The sequence below is a fragment of the Notothenia coriiceps genome, unplaced genomic scaffold (assembly GCF_000735185.1).
Source record: "Notothenia coriiceps isolate Sejong01 unplaced genomic scaffold, NC01 NC01_scaffold00000663, whole genome shotgun sequence".
NCBI lineage: Eukaryota > Metazoa > Chordata > Actinopteri > Perciformes > Nototheniidae > Notothenia > Notothenia coriiceps.
The window spans coordinates 104,627-128,111 of NW_011333364.1; the positions used below are offsets into that span (position 1 = coordinate 104,627).

Genomic DNA, 23,485 nt, shown 5'->3' on the forward strand with positions numbered 1-23,485 from the left:
AACTGTCACACGAGATCTCCAAACACCGTCGAAAAACACCGGGTCGCATTTGGGACGGTGCCTTATTCTTTTGTTTGGCCATAAGGGGTTTTCGTGGGTGTTGTCCCACTTGTTCAGGATTGACTTGACGTCTCGTCTATCGTAGATGACGGACGCCATAATGAGTAATTTACACATTATACGTCTTGTAACCCGCGGTTTACCGTGGAGAGCGTTTACTCGGAGTAACCGTTTTTGTCAGGTTATATGTCTTCCTAGTCACGATTGTCAATGACATTTTACTTACGACAGGAAGTATCTTCGACCCACGATTGCTTCGTCGTAAAAGTGGCCGTATAACCGTGGTCAAAATTAAGAGAGACAGTGCAAAGTTATGGACCGGACTTTGAAAACTCCTTACGAGAATTGAATTTAGGAAATCGTAGTCGGCGAGTGAGGGTTTTAACAAAGACAAATAGAGACGGTAAAGACGAATTAACTACGTAAGTCTGAAACGGTGCACCTATTAACGTTAGGTCTTGTGTTTTGTCACATTGATCTGAACTACAATGAGTAGTACTGCGTTTTTTAGCACACACGTAGTCTGGAACTCTCTCTCGTCATCGCAGACTGTTCTCCATGCCGTTAGAGTTTTTATTTTCAATTTTACTTTAACTATGGTAGTCAGTTAGTTTCATCAAAATTTCGGTAGTCAGTATTGGAATTGGTCACGAATATATTATAAATTCATCCCACATGTAATTATTATTCTAATGTGGTTTGGGGAAGTATATTGATTTGTGTGTGAGAGTAGAATGACCCCACCAAACGGCGTCTATTAACCCGACGTCAGAGACAAAGTCTCCTAGTGTCACACTCCTTGTCCAACGTCGTACCCCCGTATTTAATCACTATGACGCGGTACCGTACAGTATGAGACAACAGGCCCGGAGTGAAATTTAGGAAACAGAGGACGAGACGACGTTCGTAAGTAAGTCCGCGCTCCAACTTGTACAAAGAACGATTCCGCAATGCGTAAGAATTACATAATTCATGTTAAAGTAAACTGGAATAGATGATACAATACCGTTCTAAAGTTGTCCTACTCATGTAACCGCGGCAGAAAGGACAGAGATGATTTTATGGAAACACTCACGTAGAAACTATAGGACGTCTTCGTTTTCGGTTTTGTTTTAGTGGTACAAAATAGAACGAGAGATAAGCTATTCCGAAATTCCCTTCGAGTAAAAACCGTCTTTACTCTCCTTTGGGAAAAATTTGACCATTAGTGACGTTTTCGAAAAAACCGTACTACTCACACACACACACACACACACACACCACGACACACACACACACACACCACACACACCCAACACACACACACACACACAACACACAACACACACACACACACACACACCACACACACACACACACACACAGCACACACAACACCACACACACACACACACACCCAACACACCACAACACCCTCAAACGCCTCCCCAAAGAGTTGGTTCCGACAACTACATTGTCCTGCCTACTTTCGGGCGAAACTCCTATGCCATATGCTTATCCTCCTTTTAGAGAAGAGGTCTGGGAAGGTAAACGAACAAGAGGGTGGGAGACAGAGTAAGACGACGTGAGCAGGGAACGATAGAGTACGAGTTGGGACGGAGAGGCGGGAAGGGAGACAACAAAGGGAACGGTTAAATGTGTAGGTCGGGGTGAGAAAGAGACATCCGGAAAAGGGGGCGGTAGCGGACGAAGTACGGACGCGAGTAGACGTGACGAGGACAGAGACGGAGGTCGGACAGAGGACGTTTTTACTGTAAGTGTACGTTGATAGCTAGAGGAGCGTTGACACAGACCTAATGTCACAGTCAAAATATAGGACCGTCTTGAGTTAACTTCAATCTGTTTATTCTTGCGTTTGATGTCACTGTACCCTGAAGCAAGATTAGCAGGTAGCTACACACATGGAGATACTTTAGCTGTTGACTGCACGTTATGTACTTTAATACGTCAACAGGTTCAAACTTTACGTGACAGAGTGTAGCTAATTTAAGTTATGTACGAAGGTGATGTTTAGATTTTTTAATTGTTTTACAGATGTTTTTCGTATAACTAATCCAGGATCACTTGTTCAATTTTATTGGTACGACTAACAAACTGTAGATTGATGTGTACATTGAAGGAATTTAGACTATTATTTACATAAATTTGTGTCTTTGTTCCAATAGGCGTAGTCTGTATCTAAAAGAAGTGCTAGTTAACTGTTTCAGGTAAAACACCTGGTATATACGACGAATGACGTGAAACATTAGAATAAAAATAAATGAGTATACTACTACCTCCATCACTTCCTGTAACGGAGGACACCCTCATCAGATAGTGCGTTTTTAGGGTCTTGATTTCTAAATTTAGCTCTAAATTTTGGGAGTCACAGTCATATGGAGCGAGTATAAGATAGTCGCAAGATACGTGTGGAGTGTGAGTCCAACACATAATTCACGTCGGAACACGAAAATTACGCGTTGAGGGTAACACTTCTACACTAAAGTCTTCTTTCAACCTCGCCCCAAGTCCACACACGGGTCTCGGTAAAATCCCTTTAGGAAGTCGTTATCGTGTACCTGAGACGATGTATCGGGTAGGGAGTACGAGAAGTAGTGCGAGATAATCGAAATGTTCTTGCTTTCTTTTTTTTTCACGCCAAATGGTACTTTGGACTAACTTCGTTTACGTCTTTGTATCGGTATAAACATTCCGGACGAACTAACCTAGGAGTCGCTTGACGACTGTGTGCGTGTAAGATCTAAAGTTCTTCCTCCGCCTGATCAAAGCTTTTCGTTATGATGATTTATGAAAATAGTATCGATCCATACGGTAAAAGAATTTACCATGAACCGTCACCCACACAATTAGGATCGTAGGTGTAGTACAATATACGGGCCGGTACATCCAGTACAAGAGGTTTTGTACACAATAACAAGTTCATATTGGGATTACCGTACATTTTTCTAACGTAGTCCAACACACATATATTTTATCTGGAAATAGGAGGAGTATGTGTCTGTCTGGGAACTGATGCCGAATAAGTCTGCAGGGTAGTTTCAGGTTGATGCAACGTGTTTCGAAAGAACAAGAACTGAGAGCACACATGCTTATAAAACCCGTTAATCCTTACGAAGTTTGATTGTATACAGACTGATACTACTTTCGGAACGAGGACGAGACGGCGTTTTCTATAACCGACAAGACCTTGTTAGTTGCGTGTTCCTGTAAAGTACAAGTATATAAATCACTTTCTTTACCGTAGCTTTATTCAAAAGTACCCAATGAGGGTTTTATTTGCCCAGGAGGTTTTTGCTAACGGGAAAAGTAACGCAGAGTGTATAAAACATGTTACTCTCGTTTTCCTCCTGACTAGTTCTGTATTTACAAACGTTTGGTGGCGCAACAGAAAGTTAGTAGAGTTTATTTAGTTATTGGCAGGTTATTAGGTCATAAGAAGTCTCTAAAGAGGAGGTCTGTCTAGAATTTACGGGACATAGAGTAGGACGTAAGTGCATTTCGAACGTAAGAGGGTACAGGGTACGGACGAAACGGTCTAATATTAAGTGTCAGATGAGAAAGGGTCGGATCCGTCAAACACGGCGATAGACTAAAAAAATGTGCCGAAGATATAAAAGATGCCCGTTAGTCTCGTTAACAAAGGTCACGTACGTACTTAGTTACCAAGGGACCCTCTGGCGCGACCACGATGGTACGTCGAGTTGATGGAGGTTAAATACAAAATTTAATGCTACTAGATGATTCACACCTCGAGACGGGTGAGAGTGTTAGTCGAGTTGTTCGGGTCGTTCAGTCGTGTACGAGCATGAATGATTTACGTCCGTTTGTCCACCGAAACTTACGTAAGCTGTTTAACCAGAGTTTGACTAATCGTCACTACTACTATTCCTACAACGTAGTAAATCAACCGTTTCATTTTCATCCCGCGGGCCAAATGCAGCCCGTGGTAGATTTCATTTCGGCCTGCAGGATCATTTCTAATTACTAATAGATCTGGCCCGCCGGTATATTGCACGCACACCTTCACTCAATCCTGAGGATTTCCTCAGCTCAGAGCCTGAGCCCAAACAGTGATGAACTTGCATGAGATGCCAAGTATCTGGCTTGAACTAGCATCACAGAGCAGCAAACTGAGTTTCAATGGATGTTTCCTTCTGCACTTGTTTTCGTGCGACAACAGGGCATGTTTGGTTTTTTTGAAGCTGTTGTTGGCCTGTGGGAAAATGTAATCATAAGAAATGACTCTGGAAAAGCTGCAGATAGAGCCATAAGAAATGAATGCGACTGATTATTTAATGTTTAATGTTGTTTTTATAGGCAATAGTTTAAGCTTTGTTAGTTCCAGGTTTAATATGTGCAATAAGTTCATTTCAATAAGTTTTGCAATAAACATTGAACCAGTCCGGCCCTCGACTAGTACCCGTTTTTGATTTTTGGCCCACTGTGTAATTGAGTTTGACACCCCCTACAATTTAGTTGAAAACAATACAGCAGTGAGAGCCTTGTCAATGAAATATGAACCATTTTTCAAATCAAGACAAAGAGCCTACAGCTACGCTCATAGCGGCTCTGCGTGGTAACATCCTCAAAAAGCAATTTTTTATCCACACTTTTAATCTAAGTTAATTTCTCTGAGATGTTATTTTTTATGTTTTGTTTGGAGTTGTTCTGACAGCAACACAATCACTCAGTGCTCTATGATTTCTGGAATGTAGACGCGTCTCGACTGTCTCAGTATAGCAAATGTGTTGTGAAGTGTATTATTTAGTTGCCTTGAAGTGCTTGTAACATCCCATTAACTTTGACAATCCATCAAAGATTTATCATCGTGACACACAACGTCAAAAGAGGAAATCCATAGCCCACCATTACACATGTTGTGCTATTTTTTGTAGTTCACATTTCGCATCTTTTCTGGGGTTGACTTCACAGGCAATTTAGATTTTGAGTAAAAGCAACAATATTTTCAAGGTCATAGCACAGTGTCTGCTGCTGCAATTCATTTAAACATGACTGACTGCAGAGGTAATTGAATGTTTCAATACATAGAAACACTTGTGACACATACAAAATATGTTATTTGCAAACCAATTAAAGTATTTTGAGAAGCATAGCCAGCAGTAGTATATCATTCAAACTAACTGAGAATCTTGGGCCTAGAAGGTTTAATTTAATTCTTCGTCTTTGATGGGGTAGTCAATCTGTTATCTTGCTTTCTTTAACAATATTAAGAGCATCTTATCTGACAAATGTATAAAAAAGCCTGTTCAAACAGGATCAGTTCAACGTATGTTGTGATGTCTAAGTGAAGCAGAGTAAATCTGGTTGAAAGGTAAACATTTTCAGAGTCCTTCATCATGACACAAAACAGCATTTAAATGACTGTAATCGAAAGTACGTTCAGCCCTGTTTCACATTGAATATAGTCATTTGAATGGGCGGTCTCAGTGCCAGGGTGAAGATGTTTGGAAGTAAACAGGTGTCTAAATTCAGGATAATCTTTTTACCATCAGATTAGAGGGGATAGACGCCTGCTGCAGTCACAGACAGTGGGGAACCCCAGCTGCCACCCATAAAGTGCAGCACCTGAGAGTTCAGCAGGAATGAGGGAAATATGGATTCTTCCCAGCAGCTCACCCTGTGGCTGCTGCAGTGACACCTATGGGTACAATAACCTTTCATGTGTCAGATTCCTGTTTGACAGAATGAGGGTAACCTGCCAGGAAGAGCTCCATAGGTGGCATGTCACCTTCAGAGGAAGAAAGTCACGAAAACCTCCTATACTGGAAATGCTGGTTCCGCATCACTTCAAGCCACTGATAGGTTGTGAGGGTATATCTGGCAGGACTGACAGCGCTATCATATCAGCCTACACCAACAAACAGCATTTTATTCATCCTGCTCTTGAAGCCTGCAGAGAACCTGTTATATCAGGCTTTAGCAGAATCTCTGCCTCCTGTGGGCAGTTTTTACATCTCAGGGCTGCAGAAAGCCTGATAGCTTGTCTGGGAGTTCAGCCCTGATGGGGGAGTGGAGACGCAACCTAAAGCCAGATCTGGACTCAGTTACGGAGGATAGAAGTGGATCAGTGTGCCCTAAGGCAGGACAACCCCTATTGCAACATGAACAACACAGATGCTCTGTAGATTCACTTTCTTTTGTTGCATCTCCTTATCAAGAGAGAAATGAGATATGATATGCAGAGATTTTTTTATCTGATATCGCGCCACCCACCTGGACAATTTCTCAGTTTTAAAAAGCTTTGTTGAAAGCAAAAACTAACATTACAATACCTTAACTTCATTCTGTCAACACTACTAACAAAGCTAAAGATGGAGCGTGGGATCAACCTCTTTTCAAGATGCAACCGAGTATAACCTCTTCATATTGAGATACATTCGCTCTGACATACCACAGCTTCTAAACAAAAGCTTAAAGACACCTCAAACATGAACTCATTTGATTTCAGGATAACTTTATCAAGAGATGTCGAAATGTATTGCCAACAGGAGGATTTTAAAAACAGTAGATGTACAAATGTCTCCATATTCCTGCATGAGATTAGTTTAAACTTGCAACTCGACCACTTTCAACTGTGATATAATTTGGTTCTGGAGAACATCTGTGCTTCACCTGTAGGGAATTGGTCAATTAAAGCATTTGAAGTAAGAAAAAGTAATATTTTTAGGGGGTTGATACAGTGAATTGCTCTTTAATCTTCAGGGAATGCTGCTATTTCAGATATATGAGGCCCCATATCCAAAATGTCCCTGGTCAGTGCTAATAGGCACCAAGACATTTTGAATGTGAACACACAGTAAATGTGACTCTTCAACTCAAAACTGGGTAAGACATGTTAGATAGAAATAGTAGTTTAACTATTCTATTTGAGTCAATATAAACCATTATTATTTCTTTCTATCGCTACAAAGGAACAGTCTGTCTCCTCCAAGCATTTTCAAATGTAGTTAGTTATTCACTTTGCTGCATCATAGAGATGTATTTTTAGAATCATCTGTTAAGAGAAGAACATGACATTTATTTCTATTTTTGAAGCACACTTTTGAAAATAATTTCTCAACAATTAATTCACATGCAAGCTTAAGGCAAATCCATTGATTAAACGGCTATAATTACAGTCTTATGTAACACCCACACAGGAAGTTGTTTTTATAGCTTGTTTCTTTCCATTATAAATTAGTCAATCAATTGTGCGCTGATTGTGCTCAAAATGTGTGTGTGTGTGTGTGTGTGTGTGTGTGTGTGTATATATCTGAGCAGCTGCTGAGAGACAGTGCTTGTTTTTTAACACATGACTATGTTGACCATTTAACGTCAATTGGCTAAACTTTGTATTAAATACTTTTACTGTAAGAAACATATAGAAGTTCCCAAACTGAAAACAGAATATGCACTGTAAATCATACTTCTTTAATAATGAAATACATGTTAATATTTAAAATTAGGTCACATGGTCCCATCACTATAACAGTATTGTCAGTTATATTTTTTCTACTATGCAATACACACTCCCCACCACTAGATGTCCCCATCAGATTGCTCTACACACACAAAGCAAACTAGGGCAGGTACTCGGAAAATGGCCTTGCAAATTGATGCTTTATATAACAATCAATGCATTAAGCACCTTAGAGCATGGGCTGCAAATTCCATTTTATTGGACACAATGGCTGATATTTCATTTGGAGGCAGTAATGAAGGAGCTGCCATAGGCAAACGACTTAGTTTGCTGATGACTCAACAGGATACAGCCATACTTAAAATGTTTGAGACTCTAAGGGGCGCCAGACGTCTGAAGCAGTGTCCCAAATTGCCTGGGCATCCAACATCTTGGCTGAAGTACTGTAAGTACAAGGAGGAAATAGTATGTTTTGGGGAAAGGCAACAATAGGATGGTGTTGATCGTTTTTGTCAATACCTGAACTGTAGAAAAATAACAGTTTCCATTTTGATTTTGGCTCCCAATCTGCAGCTGTGGGATTTCTCTGTTAGACATATTGACTATAGTGTTACATCTCTCCTGCTCTGATGAGAGATGAAACAACAGAAACAGTACTCAATCTGTCACTCACTGGTCATGTGCAGACATTACAAGGGAGGGACTAGGCTGGCATTACTTTTTCTTGGGGATATTTGTGTAATTCTGGAAAATGTGAGTCAGAGAGGAGGAGGCAATGGCAGAAAGTCAGATAAGTCTGACACAGATAGATATAGTTCTATGGATAGATGGATGTGGTTGGATGGATAGTACATGCTTGCGGGAGTGGGAATGCAATATAATATTTGACGACACACCTTTTTTAACAACTCATTTTTGTTTCTATCCTTTTCTTTGTTCTTGCATTTTAGTTTTTTTTTTACCTTTTTTCATGTTTAGGCTACATATTGAACACTCAAACCCTGACACATTTAGTAAAAAATGATTTTACAGGGAAAACAAATTAGATAGATAGCCTGACTCAGATTGAAAACTATTTTGAGATACAGCAAAGTGAAGTAGAGCCAGACCGGGAGGAGTGTAAACTCTAATGGAGACCAGCTGTATCCTGCAGACTGGGCCAACTGGGATCAATGGAGATCCTGCACAGAGCCTGATCCCAACCATTTTACTCATCGTGTCTGATCATTTGCTGCAGAGGTCACTACACACGCACACTTCCTGCTTTAAATCAATCCGAGCCCCGCTGCTGGGACAGCTCTGGCTCTGTGTGTGGAGACATCCTCATATCATTATGTTACCCTCCGCAGCCGCAGAGATGAGACTCAGGGATTGGATGCCGCCCTCACCCTGCCAGAAAGCCGTGGTCTCTGCGGCCATCTTGGTTTTCCAAAAATACGGGTTGCCAGGGCGACGTGGAGCCGCAGGCAGAGCAGGGAGGGCTGAATGACACAGTGGGTTTCCACTTCTGTGAGCTGATTACTGCTGGATTTTTCCATCTGCCTGCCTGCTCTTACAGTAGAATAATTGATCCTTCAAAACTTTTCTTTCATGGCTGAGCTGAATCAGTTGGAAAGCGTCTACCAAACAAACTCTGTAAAAAAAACGACTGTACATTCAAATCTGTAAAAAGACTTTGAATAAACACCTTTCTTCACCAACTAAACGTTATTATTGTGATGATAGTTTCCAGTGATAAATTAGAGTTATCAGAGTTATCAAATCCATTAATCCCAGCATAATTAAAAATTGTTATTCTGTATGATTACTCCTCCATTAGTCTGATGGGACAGTTAAAGCTGAGTTTAAATGAACAGATGTGTTTTCATTACTAGTTAATGAGGGACTAAAATCCATTACTTTTAATATAGCCCAACTGTAATACATGATACAAATTAAACAAAATGTTTAAAATACAACAATCCCAACGTTTCTCTCTCTCCCCCTTCCCTGAAACGCCTCAATTGAACTCCTTTGTTTACTTCCTCAACATAATAGGCGCTTTCACACCGAAGTGCTTTTCCCACAAAGGTTCATGAGAACTTAGTTCATGAGAACTGCTTAGTTCTCAAGATCTAAGTACAGATCGAATTCACATCGGAATAAGCCCCTGGGGAAGGATTAGGCAAATTAAGCCGCTGACGTCACTTCTTCTTCTTCTGCTTTGGGTTTACTGGCAGGCCGCAAACAACTTCACGGCGTATACTGCCACCCGAAGTCCCCGGCCGGAAGTCCACTGGCTTCAGTAGAAGCTGCTGGGACTCCCAGCAGCTTCTACTGAAGCCTTCCGAGTAAATCGCCAGAACACCGACACCTCCTCATCACTCCACCGCTCCCATGTTTTATTTTGTGTTGCCATAAGTTATTCTCTCTGCGTTTGTGCGCTGGGCTAATGCTAATAATGCTAATGCGAGGATAATAAAATGGCGGCTTCACAACACTTTTTGGGAGTTTTACGGGGAGTGGTTTGCAATCAGACATAGGAACCTTTTTCTCCCACGAAAGTCCCTGCTCTCTAGCAGGGACGGGAAAGGGGGTAACAAGGTTCTCATGAACTCATTTTAGTTCCGGCTTTTTTTGGTGTGAACGCAACATTTCGGAACTATATCGGAACTAAAGTGGGAAAAGTGCTGCGGTGTGAACGCGCCTAATGACATCACTATGTTAAACCCGCGCTTCTATTGGCTAGTGCTCCAACACATTGAACGTGTTAGGTTAAGGGGCGGGACATCTTTAAGTGGTTGACCAATCACAACAGAGCCGGGGGGCTAACCAATCAGAGCAGACTGAGGCACAGAATACAAATATGAACCTGAAAATGTGCGTAATATGTCCTCTCAACTAAATTCAATGATCTACTGAAATATGTTTCCAAATGAGACATTATATAATGTCCTTTGATTAAAGTTATTTATTAAATCTGGAATTGTGCATAAAACAAAGTATATTTGAGATAAAGGTACATAACGTGAGTATACCTATGTTCTATCAGTTACATCTGATATATCAGCAGATGTGAAAAAGCATTAAAAGGATTACAGATACTTCATACAGTTCCTGTAATACTGCTTGACATTGCACTAAGTGCATTCAGAAGTGAATCGCTGCCCTCTTATACTTGAGGCTTACATGATTCATTTGCAACATTTTAAAGCAGTCGAGCTGAGAATATGCTAATTCTCTTCTACTTTACAGCTCCTTATAAAAACAAATATACTGTGGAGGCCACTGCTGAAATGATGCAGCATGTGTAATTGTTAGGGAGGTCAATATGTTTCTGCTTCCAAGTAAAAACTCTGCATTTATTATACTTGAGGTATGAAGTAAATCTATTCTCACTTCATTCAGGATTCATTACGGCACACTGCAGTTCAAGATATACAGTATAGATGTGAAAAGATTTCATCCAGGGTTCAGATTTCATTCATTATTAAAACATACGATTTTCGATCAACTTGAACCTACCGGAAACTATTCCATACAACACAAGGCCTTTTAAGTCTTTGTGATTATCGTGACTTCTAAATTGGCAGTTAAACTTATTTTTTGTTTCTTAATTAAAATAAAGCATCATGTCAGTTACATGATCATTTACATGCACACATAGGGCCTCTTTAAATCACTGCTAGAAGTTTTTATTACCCCTTCTTAACATGTCAGAACCTCATTTATCACCCTAAAGCCAATTGTATTGTATATGCCTTTTTTTCATATTTTGAGTGACTTGGGCATCAGACCAATCATGCAAAGTCTTGATCATGTGGGAATGCCTACAGTTATCACATGTTCTTCATTCTTATTTCCAGCTTATTGCAGGAACGAAAGCAAATATATACACAAAGGTAACATGAAATGAAATGAAAACTGGAACTCTGTGGGGAAGAAAACTTATTTTCTCCAAAGTTTCATCTTCTTATTATAAAATACTCCCCTGTTTTGAAAGGTCGCAATAAAAAGCGTGTTCTTTCCTTCCTCATACAAAGCGACGCTTGTGGTCAGCTTGAATTCTCATCACATGAAAAGAGCTACAGGAAAATGAAAGACTCCAACAACTTAAAAGTTTACTTTTTATAGCTAGAAACATTTTCCAACAGCAGCAACTTTTACAATTGTTGGAGGAAAGCTCAAAGTAGCAGCAAAAAGAGCAAAGCATTACCTCCAGTCCCGTGTTACGTGTCAGTTTTGGCGGCTCATCGTTGACTGCTATGACAGTCACTGAGATGGTGACAGGGAGGCTCCGGCGGTCGATCTCATAAGCCGAGGCAGAGAGTGTAAAACTGTCCTCTGTGCTCTCAGTGCTGTCATGCATGTAGTAGATGTGTCCAAGTTTTATCTGAAGAAGACAGAAGAAGAAAAGGATCCAACTGTCACTCAATTTTGAATCAGAACTTAATTGTTGGAAAGGCATAAAATAGACAGCGGGCGTGAGCCTAAAAGGTGGAATACAATTTTAACAGTGTGACAATATCCAAAGAATAGTACTTTTAAGAAACCCCAAACCATCCTATCCTGGTAAACCATTACAAACTGAAAAGAAAGTCAGAAGAAACTCCAATTTGCTTTGTTCCTCTGTCAAATTCTTAATTTGATTGCAATATTTCGATGCACAATCCTCTCAGATATTTCTCCTTGTTCTGATACTTGGAATTTCAAATTTCACTCATGATGATAGTCAGTTTTATAATCATTTCGGAGACTTCTCTGCCTGTGAAAACATAATGAATAATCTCTCTTCTGTGGCTCTGGGGGATCTAATTATCTCAGCTTTGGCTTGGAGACAAATTTACAATAGAAAGCCAGCGTTACAAAGGGGAGTTTGAAACTCGAGGGATTTCTCTAGACTGAGAGTATCTGACAAAAAGATCCTGTTGATTGCAATATGGGAAAGAAAGGATCTAGGATCTAAGGGGGTTTAGACCTATTGGGAATAAAAGTCAGAACATCTCTTCCTCTGCTGCTTCAATTTTTACCATTGTTTTATGAATCTGTCTTTTGTGAGCCCACCAACTTTATGGAAGCAGTTCATCTCAAGAGTATGCCTTTATATCACTTTCTATCCGTCATCTCCATATGCAGGACTTTTTTTTATATTGTACTTATAAGCAAAAGTTGGTCCACTTATATATATGTATATAATACTTGCTTGATCTTGTCTCTGAGGGCATTTTAATAAACAACGAATGACTAGAAACAGTAGGCGCTTCCACACCAAGTACTTTGCCGTACTTAGTTCATCAGAATTTAGTTCATCAGAACTCTTTAGTTCTGATGAACTAAGTACAGATCGCGTTCACACCAGAATAAGTCTCTGAGGGAGGATTAGGCAAATGAAGCCGCTGACGTCACTTCTTATTCTTCTGCTTTGGGTTTACTGGCAGGCCGCAAACAACTTCACGGATGGCGTATACTGCCACCCAAAGTCCCCGGCCGGAAGTCCCCGGAGTTGGCGACTGGCTTCAGTAGAAGCTGCTGGGACTCCCAGAAGCTTCTACTGCCGACATTTCGGAACTATATCGGAACTAAAGTGGGAAAAGTGCTGCGGTGTGAACGCGCCTAAAGTCCCTGCTCTCTAGAAGGGAGTGAAAAGGGGGTGAAAATGTTCTCATGAACTAAGTTCTAGTTCAGGATGTTTTTGGTGTGAATGCACATTTTCGGAACTATATCGGAACTATACTGGGAAAAGTACTCCGGTGTGAAAGCGCCTAATTGATCTAGAATAACGGCATAGTATTACCCAATTTTTGAGTAATTGAATCCTGTAGGTAAACATGAGTTTTTGTCTCAGACTGTAGCATAAAAAGGAAACTTGTTGCTTAGCTTTTGTTTGATAAAAGAAACCGTTTATAACGTGTTATTGAACTTTTAATGTGCTGGATTTATTTTTCAATGGAGTGAGGCTACCTTTTTCATCCTGTTCCAAGCTTTTTTTCAAAGCTAAGCTAACTGTCTTTAGTCTGGTATTTAACAGACTGATCACACATTGTGAAACAATTCCCTTAAGGCTCTATGTTTCTAGTAAACAAGAAAACACAATTACCCTTTTTCTAACAGACCTATATTTCTTTACGGTATCCAATATATCTTTTGTTGACCTAAACAGATAATAGATGTTTTCAAAGCTTTTGAGATAGAGGCTATAATCAGTTCTTAAAGTCTGGCAGCAGCACAAGAACAAGGAGAATCTCTTATGGGATGAAACCTTGAGGGAAACCAGATGCACAAAAGAATCAGTCATTCAGTCTGAAGTGGGCTAGATAGAGAACAGCACCTGCGGCCAGGCCAAGCCAACTCTGTTCATTTTCTGCATACAGAACAGGACTTTCAGCAGCCAGCATCTTGTATATCTTGTTTCTCCGTCCTAAGGTATCTGGATCACATAATCACACCTGATACTACCTCAACACTCAGGATCCTTGTTGTGTGCAAAGAGGAAAGTTGGAACTTTGTCTTGACAAAAGCCAGTAAGCTGCTGTGATGGGGGGACCTGCTTCAGAGAGCAGGAAGTGCCAAATGGATCCCATGTGACGGGCATCCTTCTGGAATAACAACCCCCATCAGCAGTACTGATCGGGGAAAGCCAGCGAGACAATCAGTCTGCTCGCTGGGACAATAAACAGTGGGTGGTTGTTAGACACGTGGCATTAAGATTGCAGAGAAAGATTCATGCCTCTGCCAATGTTTATTTTATTTTGAGTTTTGATTGATGTATACCATCAAGTTCTGTGTGCCTACTGTATTTTGGAAAATTAATTATGTAAACTCAAGAAGACTTTGTTCCGAAAACATTTTGTACTCTGTGAAAAAAAAAGATGCCTGTGTGTGTGGACTTTAATAGGTTTCCACAGATGGAGGACGTAATTGAGACCCGATGGAGAGCTGAACCTGATTAGAGTAAAGGTGTATTGGAGGAAAGTGTTTCAGATGTCCTATTTCCCCTCAGGTTGGATCCCACTCAATGATGCCTAACTGAAAGTGCTTGGAACTTTCTTGTTCAAAGATGGAATAAATCGTAGTTGGCTCTGTGGTTAGGAAAATGCCTAACATTGTTTGACACAGAATCTCTGCTTACAGTACAGTATGTGACACATCCTGGCCAACTGGCACATAGCTTACTGTACAGTAAATTTACATTCTTGTGGTTAGTGTTCATGTCGATTTTCTGATGAAGACACTCACGAACACTCTCAGTTTTTCTCACTGCACACCCACAATGTTAATGTACGCTTACATAACCTCAGTGAACTACCCCAATTGGTGAGTTTATCGCACAATTACTACACACACCAGTTAATCCAGTGTCCTGTCCCGAGGTCACGAGAGGCTTGAAAAAAAGCTTGAAACAACAATAAACATACAGTAGGGAAAAAAAAAAACCTATACTACAGAAAAATGAAGACACATCCAACTTTGATTTTGAAGCAATTACGGTCTGGTTTAAACCTAGTGCCGGCTGTGGCTAGAACATTTATTCTCCAATGTGGTACTCATTTGGGAGGAATGAATGTTTCCTTTGTATGTTTATAAGGAAAACAGTAAAACAGTACCCACATAAAAAAGCAACACAAATACAAAAATGTATTGTCTTTGGGACATGTCTATAGTGGCAGTTAAGGAAATGTTAAATGATATGCTTCCTTGCTACCTACGTTATCATTATGCTTAAAACCCATTTGAAATTTACATTGGGATCTTTGAAATAAAGTATGAGTGAGTCGGATGGTAGGAAAGCGCGGGACTTGTGGCCACTCATACATTATTATAGGGATATACCAGGCCAGTTTATTTTGGCTTCAGGCAGTCCAAAGGCATCATCAGTTTTTCCACAATCCTGCAGCAAAGCAGAGTAGAGGCATACTGGGGCTACATGTAGGAGCAATATGATATGTCTCTAACTAGCTCCAGTAAGCTATGTGGTCCATTCAGAATGCACAAGGAGTTTTTCACCAGTAACTACGCATACATTTTTCATATTTTCCCTTAGCTGGGGACCCTGACTCACACAGAAAGAGAACAGATAACTGTGATGTAGCAGCTCCCGTGTTCTCCCTCTCTCCTCTCTGTCTTGTAAAAAAACAACACATCCAACAAAGCACTGAGAAGTAACCAGGTAAAGTTTCATGGGGAAGTCGTACTGTGTAATCCTCCTCAACAGCCAAATGATCTAGTCTTGAGAGATGTTATACTCCCTGGAGTCATTTAGAGCAGTGGTTCTCAACTGGTGGGTCGCGGACCCGTTTCGAGTGGGTCCCGGATGTGTGAGTGAATAAAAAAAATAAAAAATTGGAAATCTTTTTTTCTTTTTTTGGGGGGAAAAAGTCAAACTTTCATTTTGAAGGCCCGATTTTCTAACGCTGTGCATGCAGTCGGCGTTGGACTGGAAGTACCGGAGACCATAAATCATCTTCCCAATAAAAGATCTTTGCTGATGTTTTTTCGAGTCTTCTGGCCAATCAGAATCAAGGTGGTTGCCGGAAGTCCCCACGGAGAATAACTTTGCGGTAGAACTCTTCTTTATACATCCATGGGTACAACTTCAGATAAAAATGAACACATAATGAAATATGACCCCCGGTTTGATGATTGANAATGCATAGTTTATGTTAGTATTTCTAAAAATCTCCTGGGGGAGAATCCCCCCAGACCCCCCTGCTGGGTTGGTTTTTCAGCATGTGTGCCTTTTTATATAGTTCAGCTTTGATTCCATCATCTCATTAAACCTTTTTTAAAAGCATCCTTTAGCTCTGTGAAGGAATATAAGGGATATATGCACTGTACTTCACTTGTATTAATATTGTATGCTGAAAAGCGTATATATTACAGCACGTTTTTTTGTTGAATAGATTTGAGTGCTTAAAAATGTTGGGTCGCGATGTATTGACCAAGTAAAAAGTGGGTCCCGAGGCCTGACCAGTTGAGAACCACTGATTTAGAGAGTATTTAATATGAATTATTGGTTGTTTTTTAGTTGTTCTCTGAAGTTTTTGGCCCAAGACATACTAAAATATAAGGTTCCCTAAAATGCAGGCACAAGAGAAAATGTCCACGTTGTAGTGGGGTTAGACCATAGACATGTGCTTATATGGTCAAACCAACCATTCTGTAAATAAAAACCCATAAAAAGTTTTATGATGCAGGCTTAATAAAAAGGGCAAAAACAAATGTCAGACATTTGAGTGGAAAAAAATCAGGCAAGGGAAACCAAATGGAAAAACATAATAAAAAAATGTAAGATGATCCATCAGCATGTACTCCCATTTATGTTACAGTAGTTTGTGGTGAGGCTGCTTCGTTAAAAATGCCTGACTAATATGCAGATAACATGTAATTATAGAGGTTAATACATGTAAGTACACACATTGACAAAGGCCACAATGACACTGCTCATTATCAATTAAGCTAGTACTGTATAATGAAATAAGATGGTCATCAAACTCAATCAATGATAAAAAAGTGTATGCAGTATAACTTGAATAAGGATCAAGATGTTTAGAGATCTTTGGTCAGATTTTGTTGGAATATTTATCTGGATTTCATCATATCATAACGTACCTCTTCCCATGTAAAGTAATCAAGTTCGTCTCCATCCAGGTAACGGAGGTCCCCGTGCTTTGGTGCCTCTTCAACAAGAAATTCGATGTTTGCTGAGCTGTAGAAGGGATGTGAGATGTTAACAATCTCTGCATTGATCGCCACACTGAGGCCTTCCTTCACTGTGAAGTTGAAGGTCTGGATGGGGATGATCCGCGGCACGATGTTTACAGAGACGCGCAGGTCCTCCACTGTAGTGAAACCATTACTGACATCAACTGTGAAGGCGTCACTGCCCTGAAAGAGATGGATGTTCAAGTAAGTTATTGATCTACTAAAAATAAACCTTGTACCTTTGACTCATCATCAGAGGCTGAGGTTGTCTTTTGTCCGATTGTACTCTCAGTGTGAATATTAAAGGGAACAAGCTGCCACAGCTGATTTACTACCACAGAATAAATTAAATGACATCAAACCTGGATGGATGCAGACACATAAAGAATGCGTCCCTGATTAATGTCCTCTTGAGTGAAGGAGTGAATGTAGTCGAGGACATGCGAGTCTGGGCTGTCCGAGTTGTTGGTCAGCTTCACCACATGTCCGAGACGAGGAGACTCTTTAATGGTGAACAGCATTTCTGTAGGAAGTATATCAGCTTGATCCACCTAAAAAGCAAAGACACAAAAAGTTATTTTTAACGTCTTCTATGTCAATGTGCTCATCTAAGTGTGCGTTGAAGTGGATCTATTTAGCTTTCTGACAAATTGAATATACCCAAATAGGCTAATACACAATAAAATAGTTTGACTTTTTACCCTTGGTAATGATAGACACTTTTGTCTCTCAATGCATGTAAATACTCAGAGACGGCAGAAATAAGTGAATGTTGTGCAACTATTCCAGTGACAGATGGTAAAACATATCAAATAAACTCATACAACTTTAAAATTCTGTTTTCCTTAGAAATTGACAGCAGTGTTTCAATGTTGAAATTATATTAGAGAGATTTGGCTTTGAAGACAGGAGCAGTATTGTAAGTAAATGTCAGTACACTACACTTCACTACAGAAATAGGCCACTGTCAACTTTGTTGCACATCATACCTGTAAAGGCAACCAAACAACAAATATTTGCCAGTGAGGGATATGGTGTGAAGCTTTTCCAGACGCGTGGTGTTGACAGCAAATCAGGTCTTCTCTTTGAGTGCATTTAAGATGTTTATTTGGATTGCAGGATGATGGCAGCAAAACAAGAGCCGGGTGTTTAACTGATAACTAAACAACTAACTGTGATAAAGAAAATAAACCGAAATTAACTCAGAAAATAAGCGAAAACACGCACGGTTGAAAAACTGTGTGGCTTCCCTCTGGTGATTCCCAATCCCTAATGCTGTGCACCTGTGTCCTCCCCAAATAGTAGGCTGTACCCTGAAATTGGCTGAGTCCCCGCCCCTATGCCCAGGTCAATTCAGTAGTATCACAGCACCTTCATATACACATATTAAAATACATCAAATTGGCTGCAACAATACCTAATGTTACAAGTAGCACATCTGATTGGAACGCTGTGATAGCATGGTGAACAAAAAGACATTTGGTAACATTTAAAGTCATGCTGCAGATTTATAGTCATCCCACTGAGAGGATTCAATAAACTCTCTGGAGCTTGAAGGAGTGTGGAGCAATTGTGCAGTACTTGCATTTGAGCATAATTCAAAAGATCATACTACTTTTTAATTTCGTAGAAAGCAAACACATTGGAAAATCTCCCCGAAGCCAAGTCAATAAATTGTTGAAAAGCCCAGTGTTTTAAAATCTTTGTTCAAAACAACATGTGTATTATGTGTTTGGGTTTGAGACAATACTGGAGATCTCAAATGTTTACGATAAAATTCTTAAAAGAATATTTTACTTTCAGAAATGTCCCTCCCTATTTTAAGTCAAAAATACATATACTGAGAATGTGTCAGGAATTGACCGAGCATTTTGACCTCATTAATACATTCAAGATGAAGTGCAGGCACGCTCATCCTATAAATTAAAGTGGGCTCCAGGAAGCTCCTCAGGGGATACTTAGTGCTCTGTTTTCCACACTTAATAGACTGCAATTTAGTGCATAAACTAGATTAAAAGCAGCAACTGCACAGTCATATTTAGCCCTGCTTTCATGTGGTGGTAATGTAGATTAAAGACAGGGTTACAAAACAGGGCAGTATGCTTGAAATTAGTCATGTCTCACAAAGAGAAACATATACTTGAATAAAACAAGATGTGTCAGATAATTCCTGCCAAATTGTGTGAAATGCTGTCTAGATTAATAAAAACAAATGTGTGTTGTAGAATAAATGTCTAAATATGTGAACTGTAGCTCTCAATCACAGATGAACATCTTCTAGTTAGCAAAAACTAATGAGTTTTGCTCAACTTAATGTAATGTAAGGGGTCAGTAAACATTACCTTGAGATTGTTCTGGTTGATTACGGTGTGCTCTCCCTCATAGGAAATGATGACCTTATTGTTCACCAACTCAGGCTCAGAGAAGTAACCTTGCTTGAATATTCTTATCCTAAATGTGCCGTCCTCAGAATGTCCTCTTGCTTGGACGGTGAAGCCGAAGGAGTCCTTGGACCTCAGACTCTCGTACTTATGCTCATATGAAATGACTCCTTTTTTCAGGTCCTCCTGGGTGAACTCTGAAGACTCAATCCCACTCACAATAATCTTGCCGTTGCTGGGTGGCGTTGTGATCTGGAACTTGATCTCACTGTCATCTCTGACGTCCATGTTGGAGTCAGCGCTCAACAGTGTGGTGTTAAGGGTCTTGGTGCTTCCATGGTCGATGACAATGATTGTGTTGTTTACAACTCGCAGGTAGGGCTCACCTGCCTGGATTTCAAGCAGCGCAGTGGTCTTGTGAAAGCCATCTGACACCTGCAGCGGGAAGCGTTCCCGGTCTGCTCCGTGGTGAATGAAGAGGATCTTCTTATCTCTCAGGTCGGCTTGTGTGAAACGGAAAAGGGGCTGCGAGGGATTAGATGTTGAGACAATGTTTCCTGAGAGGATTCCCTCACGGGCGTAGACAATTTGAGTGTCATTGAAACCTGAGTCGTCGTCCTTAAACTGGATGACATCTGTTGTTAGCAGGCGCTGACCGTGGCGGACGATATTGAAGAATTTGTCCACAACCCTCACAGGAGCATGCTCGTTCTTGGATTGGATGGTTATCCTGAAAACATCGTTTATTGTTTCTTGATTGTCTTGACTTTCTGCTGAAAAACGGAACTCATCACTGCTTGTCTTGGAGCCGTCGTGCTTGTAAATAAGCCTGTCAAATTGGAGGTCCTCATTACTGAATACTCTTATTGCCCCCTCAAATCTAGGCTGCCCGGGAGGGGAGTCCCTTATCAATCTTCCGTACTTTGGACCCTGTGTGACTCGGTACACAATATCTGTAGAAACTGGAGAGTGCATCCAAAGGAATTTGTTGTTCAGAGTATGCTCACCACCCTGCAACACAAACAGCTTTTCATTGGTCAAAACTGAAGCAACTGGAGCATCGGCGTTGGCAAGGATGGTAATTGGGAAGGTGTACAGAGGGGAATACCGATCATTCGCCATGACTCTGAACTGGAACTGGTCTAAACTATCCACAGCTCTTTGCACACGCACCCTGTAGCTAACTGTATTTTCTAAAATGTCCTTCTGTGTGAAGATGTCACCCACAGCCAACTCTGTGTCTGACAGCTGCAGACTGCCAAGTGTTGGAAGCTTGACAAGGATGTATTTGACAGTTTCTGGGTCTACGTTTTCCCCTATCACTTCAACTTGAAGCTCTGTGGATCCAATTGTTTGCTCTTCACCAGCCTCCATTTCCAGCGGGACCATAGTTGTAACTCTTACTTGAGCAGGGATGATGTTGACTAAGAAGATGTTGTTCCAGAGGGAGAACCTCCCCAAGTGGACATCAAACTGAATTTGTTCGCTCACAGTTTCTTCCTGGTTTCTCGAGTCTGTGCTAATGTATCTCAGCTGATTTTGATCTAGGTCTGACTGATGGAAAGTTGTAACCTGCCTGTATATTCCATCGCTTGTCATTATCTGAAGTTCTCCAAGTATCAGAGGCTTAGTGATGTTATACATGGCATCTCCATTACGCGGATGAGCTATGACAGCAAGATTTTGAACACCCATGGACGTGTTTGTTCCTTGAACCAAGTGGAGGCCAGTGTTGGTGACAAGAGTCATATGTGGCTGTGTCACAGAAAACTTTAAAGTAGTTGAATGGCTTTCTGATTGTCCATCAGACACCTCCAGGGTAATTTCAACAGCACTACCCCCTCTGTGAACAAAATAGATATTTCCATCCTTCAATTCTCTGCAGGTGAACTCTGAGATGCTTCTTCCTGGCTGTTGACTGTTTTCTAAGTAACCAACTTCCACTGGAGGCTCTGAGGATACAGTTACTGCTAATTCATCACAGCGGCTGTCAGAATCTACGATTTTAATAAGGCTTGGACTCAAACGAGTTCTTCCGTTTGCTGTAAGGGTGATTTCTCCTCCACCAAGTTGTGGTATGTCATTAAAGGGAATAATTTCAACTGGAAGGACATACTCCTGAGAAGTCTTCAAACATTCAGGGAGGAAGTCATTACTTTGAACAACAACCTGCAGCTGGATTTGATCTGTATGCCGTTCATTTCCATCATGCATATACTTGATCTTCTCCTCGACAATATCGAGAAGAGTGAACTTTTGTGTGCGTCTTGTGTTTGTGTTCATATCAACCAAGCCATACAGGGGATCAGTCTGGAGAGTAAATATGATCTGAGACTCTCTCAGTCCTGCAGCACTGAGGTTAAATGTGGGGAGTAGGTTGTTGATATCGATTAAAGCCTCTCCACCTTCAGGCACGATTAGTGTAGTGACATCAAGAAGTTTCGTTACATTTCTGTATATCTCTGGTGTGTCGTCTGTTGGATAGCAATGCTGATCAATGATGTCTATATCAGCATATTTGATTTGAACAGGGGGAGAAGTTGTAGTTGAGTCTGTGTCATCGTAACTTGAGTAGTCATAGTCCTCTCCTTCACATTTAACATGAATATCTTTGGTGATCAAAGCATCCTGCAGGCTTCTATACTTCTGATTAACTTTGATTTCTCCAAAACAACCAATGAAGGATTCGGCTGTCATTTCTTCCTCTACTTGACTTAAGGACCCGCTCTCACGAAACACATCCTTCATTCTCCCCTGGATGCCTCCCAAATACAAGTTTCCAACCAAGTCCAATTGTTGTGATGAATCAAGAGGGAGGGAGGAAGACTGGCTATCTACATTGATGACAAATGAATCCGGACTGACTTCAACCTTAACTCTATGCCACTGATCATCATCCAGCTGCACCTGGGTATTCTCCAGGATCTCCAAGCCATTTCCGACATCCAGCATACCTTTGAGAAAGCCTTTCACAACACCAACAGCTACGAAGTCAGACTCTCTGCCAGGGTGGAAAAGAAGTAGAGCATCCTCGATGGTTGTCTTCATTAGGAATTCGAGGGCCCTCGGGGCACCACTAGCCCCGCTCCAGGTGGGGAAAGACACAAAGGAATCAGGAGTGCTGAAACTAATTGCCTCCCCATCACCAGCTTCAAACTCAGTGCTGCAGGATTCCTTCGTGTGATGGCAGTCTTTATACACTGCGCTGAGGATATCAAACTGGTGGGACTCAAATTTGACCTCAGTCATGCAGCCACGGAAAGGGGGAATGGCATTGTTGAGGTAGTTAGTATTCAAGTCTCCTGTTCCTCCAAGCCAAATGCCCCGGTCAATATTTAGCAGTTCTTTATCATCCTCCACAGGAACGTACGTCGAGAAGAGCTCATCAATGGTCATGGTGAGTTTGCCGTCTTGCAGTGTGAGGGAGACTTTGTGCTCCAGAAGGTTGTTAAGCTGAACTCCTTGGGATGAAGAAAGTGTCACCTCGTCCTTCCCCATGTTCATCCGAGCCTAAGGGAAAACAAACATATTTAATTGTTGTATTCATACTTTTAAAAAACTAAATATTTGCACATCCATGGGATTTATTTCGAATGTTTGAAGCAAATGTTTTCCGCAAAATGAACAAATAGTACAAGTTACAACATCCATTTACTGTGATGTGTGTCCTCACAACAGAGATCTGCATTTTTAATAAATAAATGATGAATGCCAAGAAGTAAGACATTTCATATGTAATGTTTTAGTGATTGTATAGCAAATTATTGATGAGGTTGTTATCGAAAGGAATAATAACATTTCTTCCATTTTTATATGCCGAGCATTTTCACTCTTATATTTTATGCTTATCCATTATGCCTTTGGCAACTTCTGCTGGGCTTTTGAAATGATTTTGAAAACTCTATTACCAATTAAGGTGTCATTTTACGGTCAAATACACAGC

The 23,485-nt window shown here is 40.7% G+C and overlaps 1 protein-coding gene across 1 annotated transcript in view; it reads right to left on the bottom strand.

Moving 5' to 3' along the window:
• Positions 1–23,485, bottom strand: part of cspg4 (chondroitin sulfate proteoglycan 4) — an 80,637-nt gene that overhangs the window by 11,416 nt on the left and 45,736 nt on the right. Inside the window, exons 3-6 of the mRNA XM_010783371.1 lie at positions 19,504–23,052; positions 17,524–17,712; positions 17,069–17,344; positions 11,676–11,852 (exon numbers count right to left, since the gene is read on the bottom strand). Coding sequence (XP_010781673.1) covers positions 11,676–11,852; positions 17,069–17,344; positions 17,524–17,712; positions 19,504–23,052 — 4,191 coding nt within the window. The remainder of the gene's footprint in view (positions 1–11,675; positions 11,853–17,068; positions 17,345–17,523; positions 17,713–19,503; positions 23,053–23,485) is intronic.